General features: G+C 43.1%; 1 protein-coding gene across 1 annotated transcript in view; it reads left to right on the forward strand.

The window, feature by feature from the left end:
• Positions 1-5,967, forward strand: part of LOC104495597 (band 4.1-like protein 2) — a gene marked incomplete at its 5' end in the record, with an annotated part of 7,023 nt that extends 1,056 nt beyond the window's left edge. The window contains 4 exons of the mRNA XM_010138582.1: positions 1,421-1,543; positions 2,049-2,147; positions 3,880-3,960; positions 5,860-5,967. Of these exons, the coding sequence (XP_010136884.1) occupies positions 1,421-1,543; positions 2,049-2,147; positions 3,880-3,960; positions 5,860-5,967 (411 nt within the window). The remainder of the gene's footprint in view (positions 1-1,420; positions 1,544-2,048; positions 2,148-3,879; positions 3,961-5,859) is intronic.
• Between the last annotated feature and the right edge of the window lie 4,544 nt (positions 5,968-10,511).

A 10,511-nucleotide genomic window follows, 5' to 3' on the forward strand; every position in this document is an offset into this window, starting at 1 on the left:
CCACCCCTTTTTTTTTTCTTCCTTTTTACAAACATTGTGGATTGACAGCCTGGAATAAGTATGGCTAGAGATCCCCTGGGTGAGGGCGCTGCATGCAAAGAGGTGAGGCACATGCCACGACCTTTCTCTGAAGTCCTTAGTGCGCACATTCTCAGGGAAGCACGCCTGGGGTCCGGTCAGCACGCCTGGGGTCCGGTCACGGTCGGCTGTTTTCAGCCACTTGAGGCTGAAGGTTTCATTACTGGGCAGACTCTGTAAAGGAGCAGGAAGGGAAAAGGCAGCAGCACAGGGATGTGCCTCTGCATAAAGCTGGCGTGTCCTTCTGCTGACTCGTTCACCAGCTGGGTGGGGTTTTCCCTAGGTATCTACCTGCTTCTTCTGGTAACGATGGCTTTTATTTTCTTTGCACTTAAATCCTTCGTTCTTTTGTTGGCTTTTCATACACTGGTGTTCTGATTAACGTGAAAGATTTAGTTTATAAGACCTTTACAAGTTGCAGGCACCCACACTTCCTCAAAACATAGCTGTTTTGGAGGAAGGGGAGAAGGGCTGCTGCATCTGCAGCTATGGGGGAGGGAAAGAAAGCACTGTATTTTTCCTGGGGTTTTCCCCCCAAATCAGTGGGAAATACCAACTGACGCATTTACAAAAATATCGAGAGGCTTTACTAGATTTTTTTTTTAAGTTCTTAAATGTATTGAAAATCTGTTTCCATAAGCTAAGTGACAAAGTTCACTGGCTCACAGACCCCAGCTGGTGGCTTGCTTTGTGATATTGCAGCAAATGCCACTAGCTGGCTCTAAGGGGTTAAGTGGCTTTTTAGGATTGCTGTCAAAAGAAGCTGTTGCCTTCCAGAATTATTCCAGAATTGAATGTAGACCACTTAAAATCCGTTTGTGTACGTTGTTCTTCTGTTCCAGAGGTAGTATGTAATAAGTTAAACTTTTCCATAATTTTCCTTGGAACTTCTGGTCCATATTTGCAGTTGGACAGAGCAGTGATAGGGATTTCCCCAGATTCATTCTAATAGGAACTTTATCCACCTGAGCTAGCTGTCAGGTGCTTTATGCAGACTGTTTAATTATTCTTTTTTTCCTGGTGCTGCTCTGTTCCACAGTTCCAATAGCCATGTTGCTCCTTGGCTTTAGCAGTTGCCTTCTGCGATAGGTGCTGTTGGTGAAAGGCAGAGCTTTGGCGAGGTTCTTAGGAGAGTTCTTCTTCCTCCCGTGCGATGTAAATGAGGGCTGGTGAATTAGTCTTCCTTTCACTTTGCTTATTTACTGCATGGTTTTTGATCGGGGTTTTACAGTCAATAATTTATTTTACTGTTATTTTCTTGAGTTTCTGGTTGTGTTTTCTTGGTCCACTTTCCAAACCTTCTTCTGTCTTTTGAATTGATTTGTTATTTCTTGCACCGCAGCCTCCAGTAGTGAAAACGGAGATGGTCACCATTTCAGATGCCACACAGAGAACTGAAATCTCCACTAAAGAAGTTCCAATTGTTCAAACAGAAACTAAAACTATCACGTATGGACCTCCACAGGTATGGGGGCTGGGTTGTCGTATTGTTGGCAGGCTGGGTTTTTTTATTCCTGTTACTTTTAGTTCCAAGTACATGATGTCCAAAGGATGGTACTCAAAAACTTACACTTTTTGCTAACAGGTAAGATTATACTTGGCTATGAATTACATAAGTGATATGTTTGTAGACAAAGCAGTATTATTTCTGAAGTTTTAAGTGGCTCCTTTTAATGTAAGGACTTAGTCGCTCTTTGCAAATATATAACTCGTTTTTACCTTTGGAAACTTGATTAAAGTATCTCATTGTTCCTGAAAAGAACACGCAACTTTGATCATAAACCTTCCACAAGAATGAACCAGAACAACAGTCTTGGATGACCTGGTAAACGTGGATGGCTTCTATTTAGATTTCAGTTCCCACAGAGCTGAAGAGTGTGTTTAGTAAGAAAACCAGCCTTTTCTCCTGTGAAAACAAAGCTTTTAAATGCCAAAATACCAAAACACGTTGTTTTTCTTTTCCCTTACAGTTTGATGGCAGTGCTGATGGCAGTGCTGCTGTGCTAGTGAGTGCCCAGACAATTACGGCAGAGCCAATTTCCACCACCACAACTACACACATCACGAAGGTAAAATACAGTAAAGTCTTTCTGAACTAAAAAAACAAACCCTCAAAACAAAGTCTTACATGGAGTTCCTCGTGTATCTGCTAATTTATGGAAGAAAACTGAAATGCTTGAAGAGGAAAGGCAAACACAGCGTCGAGAGGACATCACATCTGTTTCAGTCTCGTGTAGGGTTTCATGGCAGACTATGTTAGAACTACCAGAGTATGATGATTCTTGATATTATTAATTTACAGAAATATTTACCACATTTTAGGCAAGGCCCAACAACACAGTTTTGAACTCTTGTCTTCGAACCCTTACATAGTTTTCCAAGAAACCTTACAGAAAGCGCTGTTCAGGGTAAAGCAGAAGGGACGAGGGGAACGTAAGGTGTGAGTTTGGGATTTCCTCCAAGGCAAGAAGTTTCACATCACTGCGGAGTGGAACGATAAGTCACTGGCTATATAGTCAACATATGTTCTAAACATTGAAACGCTCTGAAGATGGAAAGTTGTGTGCCCAGAGAGACAGCGGAAGGGTGATGTTGGACAGTTGTCACACCAAGTAAAGGGCAGAGTTTAAAAGGTGGGGGTTTTGTTATCCAGGCAGTCAGCAGGTCCTTTTCAGTCTCCTGCTCTCCTTTGGAGTCATGAAGCCACCACCATTTTAGAAAAAGTCTGTGTTCAGTAAATGGTGCTACCACAGCTGGGGGTGGGGAAGCGTGCAGTTGCTTGTCAGGTTCACGTGTCAAATAATGCTGCTTTTTGGAAGGAACCATAAAGAAAATGGTTTCAGGCTTGTCTTCTACTAAAAAACTATGGACATTACCGTAATGCAGCAGATCCTCATCTTTTCTGACTGACCGTTTCTCATCGATTCAAGAGATGGTGTGAATTTTCTAAATTAACTTTTCACTTTACATCCCAAACTGTTTGTTATTGATAAAGGTCCTGCCAAAGCAGTTTTAATATTGTACCGTTTTTCTCCACAGAAGCATCTTGGATCTTTTCTAATATGGTCAGTGTATATTCAGGAATAGTTCATTCTTTTCTCTTACACAGGATGATTTAAAAAAAAAAAAAAAGAAAAGGCATTTAATGTTCTTTCTGTAAGAATTTTTCTATGAGCTAAAGTAGTTTAATTATTTAGAGGGAGAAACAAAGGATAAATTTACATCTGTCAGCAATGGGAAATATGTAGAAAATATCTCACTAAGGTCCGTGAACAGCAGAAGTGAAAACCAGAGCATCTTTGTATTTAATGGCATGGGGTTCTTCAGAGGCTGAGAAGAGGACCTGTGGTAGATGGGTTGAAATCAAAGAGAAGACTCCTGGAATTTTCCTGTAGCCAGACTGACACAGTGGAGGAAGCTGGAATTCCAGTTCGCATATCTAGATCAGTTCAGACTTGGGCGGCAGTAACAGGAGGAATTCTTTGTTGCTTGTGTTTTGTCAAGTTTAGCAGTTGCTAGGATGTGGCTAACTGCGTCCCTGAAAAAGGAGAGGATGATGGAGCACCGAGCGCATTTACTGCTGATTGCAGCTCAGCCACAGAAATGTATTTGCTCCAGTGCCACAGAAAGGAGTGGAATAATAATGACAGTCAGGTTGGAGGGGGCTTCGAGCACCCTGGTCGAGTGGCAGGGGGGTTGAAATGAGCTGATCTTTAAGGTTCTTTGCAACCCAAACCATTCTGTGATTACAAGGATGTTTTCTTTTTTTGTTTGGTTGCTTTTGTTTTGTGCCATCTGTAGATGGTAAAAGGTGGAGTATCAGAAACGAGAATTGAGAAGCGCATTGTCATTACTGGAGATGCAGATATTGACCACGATGAGGTGAGTACGTGAGCCGTTACCACTACAACGTGCTTTTTGTAGTCCAGTGAGATCTAGGTGGTATTTCAGAAACTTGAAATAAGAGGAGGGTAGAGAAGTCGAGTAAGAGGACATAGGAAGACCCTGAGACTGTTACTTGGGGCAAAGCTACTCATGTTTTGTGAATATGGAACCTTCAGAATGTAGCTGAAAAAAACCCAGCATTTGTAACTTTGCATCCTAGATGATGTGAGTGGATTTTGCACTATTTTTAAAGGGATTGGTTTTTTTGGAAGAGGCTCGATTCATTTAGTGCTGCTTTGGCCGTTTGGGAGGAAAAGCAGTCCTGAAATAATCTTATTTTGACACAGTTATCTGGTTAGATGGGAGCCGTCTCCGCTGCGTTGTCAGCACCATCTGAATGCAGCTCTCACTTTGACTGAAAGATTTGAAGTGCGTTAAACTGCTCGAATTTAGAAAGTAGTTTTTGACTTGTATTTATAGAATTCTGTGTAGCCAAAGCAACTGTTGTTCTGCTGGAATGTGAAGGGCCTTTCATCTCCCGCCGTACCAAAGCAGTAATTTATGATGTCTTGGAATCTACAGTAAAAGTCACTTCTACCTGCCCAGCTAAGACCGCTGAATTTAAGCAGCACACAGGAGAAGAATTGAGAGAGTACAGCTACCTGTTCTTGGTAGCGGTGATTACACGATTTTTATTATCTAAGAAACTGTGATTACAAAGTTGATCAACAGTCACCAGATGAAACAAGCGGAAACGCAAACCTTTTATGTAAAGTTGCAGCGAACCCACTTCCGACTTGAGGAAGCTACGAAAATCAACAGAACAAGATTTAATTTAACTTCTCCACTGTAACACCCCAAGAGCTCTCAGGGAATTTAATTTTACCTTTTGCTCTGCATCCAAAAATTGGCTCTTGACAAGCTGAATCCCTTCGTGAAACCTGTCATGAAAGGACAAGCTGCTCAGCATCAGGCAGGGCTCTCTCTCGTTTGCTCGACGTGTGTTCAGCGCGCTTCGGGAGGCTGGACAGGTCACGCAGTACCCACGCAGCCCGTTCTCTGGTTTTGAGGTGAGCGGGTAATGAGGTGAAGAATGAAATCAGAAGAAAGGAAGGACAGAAGGCAGTTTTAATCTCTGAAGTTTAAAGCAGCAGTGATCAGAGTTTAAGAGACTTAAGAAATCTCCACCACGTTGTCTTCAGTGGATGCGGAGCTCTTCAAACGCACAAACCTTGTGCTGGATGTTTATTCTTTTGTCTTTTAGCTCTCTTCCTCAGTAAAACAGTTTTGAATAGGAAAATAGTGGTTTAATTTGCAGTTTCAGAACACAGACGCTTGTATGGCTTCTCAGAATTTAAGTTAGAGACTGAAGGTTTTTCGTTGTTTATGGTTGATTATAAACACTGATCCTTAAATCTCAACAGCCACTTTCTTTTAAGTCCGCATTTGTCCCACAGCGGTATTCTCACAGGCACGTCCTCTGCGCGCTCCTCCGTTTCTGTACTGTGCACATCCTCGTCAGGTCTTGATTTGCTAGATGTGTTGTGGAAGTGCAGAAACTGCTGGGGTGTAAGAATACTTCCTGTCTCCTGGAGTGAGCTGGAAGAGTTACAGGATAACTTTATGGTTATTTGTTACTCCGTGGGAATTTTGGTAAATTTTTTGCATAGCAGGTTGGTTTGGGTTTTTTAGTTGGGTTTTGTGTTTTGGGAGTTGGTTGGTTTCGGTTTTTGGGTTTTGGTGTTTTAGGTTTTTACTCCTGAGCCCTTTCAAGTTCGGGAATTTAGAGTTCAGAACAATTACAACCAAAATCTCCAGTGCTGCTCTCCCATTCTGTGGCCCCACACGGACGTCCTTTTGCTGTTGTCACGTTACATATTTCAAATACCTTTGCAGGCCCTGGCACAGGCAATCAAAGAAGCCAAAGAGCAGCACCCTGACATGTCTGTCACAAGAGTGGTGGTGCACAAAGAAACTGAACTTGCTGAGGAAGATGAAGAGTAAAGTCAAAAATGCCCTCAAGCAAATACTCCAGGTAAGCTCGTGTATGTAGTTAACACGGGACAGGGTGGCTTCAATTTTCTGTCATGTTCTGCCACAAAAGGCTGGAAGAATATGGGGCGTCTTTGATACAAAACGGTGGGACGGAGCAGGCGCTAACAGTAGACAGTTCTGGTAAGAATTCTTATCTTAAGTCTCATCTGTCCCTGGTTTTAACTGCAGGTTTTCCTGTCTGTGCCTCCCGGCTTTGTCACAGTACTCTCACGGCATTTCCCGTGGTGTTTATTGAAAAAGCTCCTGCAGTTTACACTGAAGCAAGTCTGGGCTATTTCTGCAAAACGTGCCGGATGTGTCACATTTTTCTGGTTCCCTGCAGAGTTACAGTCCTTGCCGTACACCTTGCTTGTTTAGCGGGGAGGCTGTGTGCCGTTCCCAGTAGCGGGAGGGCACACTTGGACATTTTAATTTAGTCAGCTGGTTCTTAATCCTAAACACACAGAAATGTTTAACCTTTTATCAGTTTCCCAGGCAGGGAGGTCAGTGCTTTGCACTATCAAGTTTTAAAGCCTCTTATCAGTTGAAAGAGGTATTTGAAAGAATGCCAGTTTATTAGGCCCTCATTTCTAGGAATAAAAAAATGGGGGGGCGGGAAAAACCTCACCTGTTCATCTTGATGTATTGAGTGAACACTGATAATTAGCTGCTGTTGCGCTGGGTATAGTCTAATGACATAGGATCAGCTGCCTGGAAGAGGCCTTGAAGAGCATCGAGTCCACCCATCTCAGTGGTTTGGACGTATAAATCTTCCGATTTCCTTTGCTCGTCGCTCTGGTTGATACCATGAAACTGGAGCTTCAGATTTTTCAACTGTGATGGTTTTCTTAGCTGTGGACTCAGATTCAGGGAAAAGGTGGTGTTTATGACAATGGTGTTTTCTCTAAGAAAAGCGAGATACTACACTATGATTCTGAGGAATTATTAATTGAACAAACATCTTCCTTTTTTATTTATGCACTAGATTGTGGATTAAAATTTTTGGTGAACTGTGCAAGAGGTGAGTAGTAAAATAGCACGAGAATTTTGGGGAGGGGAAAAAATACCCTGAAGGAAGGAAGCCATCGCTAGATAGTGAATTACCATTTACTTTATGATTGAAGGGGGCTTTAGTTAATCCCACTTTTTACTGAAATAATCTTCCCCCAAAATAACCTCTGTGCAAAAAATGACTATATGATGACGTGACGTTCACCTGGAATCGGTCACGAATGCTTGCGTCATCTTCCTCCTCCTTTTTCCTCCAGAAGCAAAACTCACACTGACTGTGACCAAGACCGTGAAGAGCTGTGACGGTTCCGAGTCATCGCTACGCTGCCGGATTCACCACGCCTAGCAATGACGACCAGATGTTGAAGACCTAAATGCCAATACCAAACTCCGCTCTAACATCTTGGGTCTATGTTCCCTTACAATCTTTACTGTTTATTTTTTATAACCACTTCTTAACAATCTTAGACTTTTTTTTATATATAATGAAGTTTTAGAGGGTATGATCTTCTTTTGCACAAATACTTGTATTTTTGAAGCTGATTCTTAATTGGTATGAAAGTGAACAAAAAAGTCTGGGAGGTGTCGTTCACTGGAACACACAGTAATTGTGCAAGAAGGGGGATCTTTACTAATTTAGATACGGTTTTTTCCAGATATTTCAAGTGAAATCTCTTACTGGAGCAATTTACAGATGATGTTGTTGTTTTTTCAGATTATTCAGGTAAATCTATGGTATCACATAGCAAAGATTTTTATAAAAATACAACATTTCCTAAAATCTGAAAAAATATATTTCTTTGGATAAATTTTATACCAGTATCTCTGTAACTCTTTCTGTTCCACGGCTCTCCTCTCCGTGGAGCAGAGGTGGCGTGGCAGCCTGTAGAGGAGAAGGAGTTGCAGACACATTTCTTGGGACTGAGCACTGTGTTCTTTTTGCACTCTGGTGCCAATGCTCAACGTTTTGCAGATGTTTTGCTCTCTGCAGCATTCCAGACAAGGAGACAAGGAAGAACAAACCATCTTCTTCCACAAGAGATGATCTAGGCAGCTTAAAACCTTAGTGCTTTTTTTTTTTTCTTTTTCTTACTGTGTCCAAACTTCAGCGCTTCCCGTACCCAAATCCAGGTGTAGAATACTCGCTTTCTTTTAAACCTCACCGTCTCCACGTTAGAACTGACGTTGCTGTTACTGGGAAGTTTCAGATGCTTTGTCTAATGGTTAATGCAGGTTTTTAGGATACTGAGTCAAAAGTGTACGATGGGCTCCACTTGTAAAAGTAATAAGACAGTTCCACCGTTTGAGACTGCCATTGAGAAAACCTGTTAATTATTTTGGATTGTATTTTTATTTGTGTTCTTGCGGGGGGGTTGTTTGTTTGGGGGGTTTATTGCTGTTGACTCTGTGTATAGTTAAAATGCCAAATTAGATTTATAGCAGCTTGAAGTTGTATTAAGTGATATTTTGCTTTGTGTAATTCTGTTACAAAATAAAGTTGTTTATTCTCTGTATGACTTTTGGCACTCGGACATAAACTTGGCAGACACAAGTGAGCAAGTCAGTTATGAGAACCGGAATTCTAGAGGCTGCAGAGCCTCGGAAAGCGGGGATCGGTACAAGTGGTCTCCAGGGTTACCAGAAGGGTGGCACGATTGTCTGTCTCCTAACACAGATCTTCAAGGAACAAAACCAATCATAGCGCTTCTCGCTGTGGTCTTTTCCACTTCCGAGCAGTGTGGTTTTGGTGCTGTTCTCGGTTTAGGTTGCTGCTTGTGTAACAGATTCCTATTGGCTTGGGCTCGGTACAGTGTGGGTAGCGTAAGGCAGCGGTAACCAAGATGTTGATTTCTCCGTGCGCATCACCCCTCCCAGCTGCATCCCACGTGGCCCAGCAAAACAGCAGGCAGCTGTCTTACCTGCTTTGCTTCAAACCCAGAGGTGGTCTGCACGCCCGGAGGGGGAAGAGAACCCCTGCCACCCTAACAGCGCTGGGCGTGAAGTAGGGGGGTTGCCAAGGACGTGGCGAGGTTGGGATGTGTGAGTGGAGGTTGAAGGGGAGATACAGGGGCATGTCGTAATGGATTTTTCATTCACAAGTGGGTAAGAAAAAGCTCTCTAAAACCTTTCAGCTATTTTTGGTGTGGTGTAGTATTAGCACCGAACTCGTTTGATGGGAGGAAAGCGTCTGCTTCAGTTCCTTATTGATTTGGATCTTTTCCATTTGTTAGCTTTCATTGCAATTGTATTTGATTCTAAAATTGCAAATATATTCTTGAAACCGATATTACTTTCACTGAGAGCTGTATTTCTTCAAATACCAATCAGAACCTTTTGTGAGGGAAGAATTACCAGAGCCGTGAGGTCAGTGTGGCTTGTGCAGAGCTATCGCTTCCGTTGGTTAACCGTGAACCCGTTAACCAGCCATTGTCATGCGGAAAAACAAAAGCCCCGAGTGTGATCAATCCTTAAAACAGTCAAGTTCTACAAATTCTGCTTGTATGTAATGCAAATGTTCTGAGAAATTGTGCGATTCCAATGAGTTTTCATCGTTACTTTTATTTAATATAATATACAGGGAAAACTGTGGCAGGCAACAAAAGAACTTGTTCTCGGGGCGCTTCACGAGCTGGTTTTGTAACACACAGGCGATTGCAAACACAATTACAGGCCCCTTTAATGAGGAGATTGTTCAGTAATTAATTCTGCTTAAACACTTAGAAAAGTGAGTCATGTGGGTCCTACACAAGAATACTTAATACGTCCTTTTTAATCACGGTCACCTAAGGGCTCGTAACACTGAAAACGTACTTGGCAGAACCGACCGCCTTCCCCAAAGCGCACAAGCCAGCAGCAGAAAGGCAGCGTCCCTTCGTCTGCCCGGGTCCTGTGTCCGCAAGGGAAGCCATGCAGGACGTCGCAGGAGGTCTCTGGTGTCCCATGAGTCGTGTGAAGTATTGGTTACTTGGCCTCCAGTGAGAAAGCGAAACCGCCACAAGGCCCCTGTGTGCAGCAGCGGTGCTCTCGTTCCTGCGGCACAGCGCCGATTTCTTCTCTCCGTTTGATTTCCTCCGTGGTCTTTGCCTAAGCTGGTGGATCAGAGCTGAGGGCTGGGTTTAAGTTTGTTTCCTGAGGCGTGAGGCTCCCTTAAATGTCCTTCTGGTCTTGCATTTGTTCTCTTTTTGTCCACATCTCTTAGGTTTCAGCCACTGCTCAAGGTAATTCAGGAGGACAGTCATGGGGTCTTCTTCCTTGGCCAGTTCCTCATTGACTGAAAAGTGAACCAAACGCCACAAAACGCCGTGAGAATGTGAACATTGCCTGGGGTGTGTTTGAATACAGAAAAAGAGCTGGCACCTGTTAGCCAGAACTAATCTTACTGAAGGGACGGTGCCTGAGTAGCACCTTGGTATCAGTTTGCCCATGCTCCCAGAAGAAAGACCCCGAGTGTTGAGTTGGGAGTGGGGCTGTGCCCAGGGAAGCCCTGACGCAGCTCTGTAGAC

Source organism: Buceros rhinoceros, unplaced genomic scaffold (assembly GCF_000710305.1).
Source record: "Buceros rhinoceros silvestris isolate BGI_N320 unplaced genomic scaffold, ASM71030v1 scaffold23186, whole genome shotgun sequence".
NCBI classification, from domain to species: Eukaryota; Metazoa; Chordata; class Aves; order Bucerotiformes; family Bucerotidae; genus Buceros; species Buceros rhinoceros.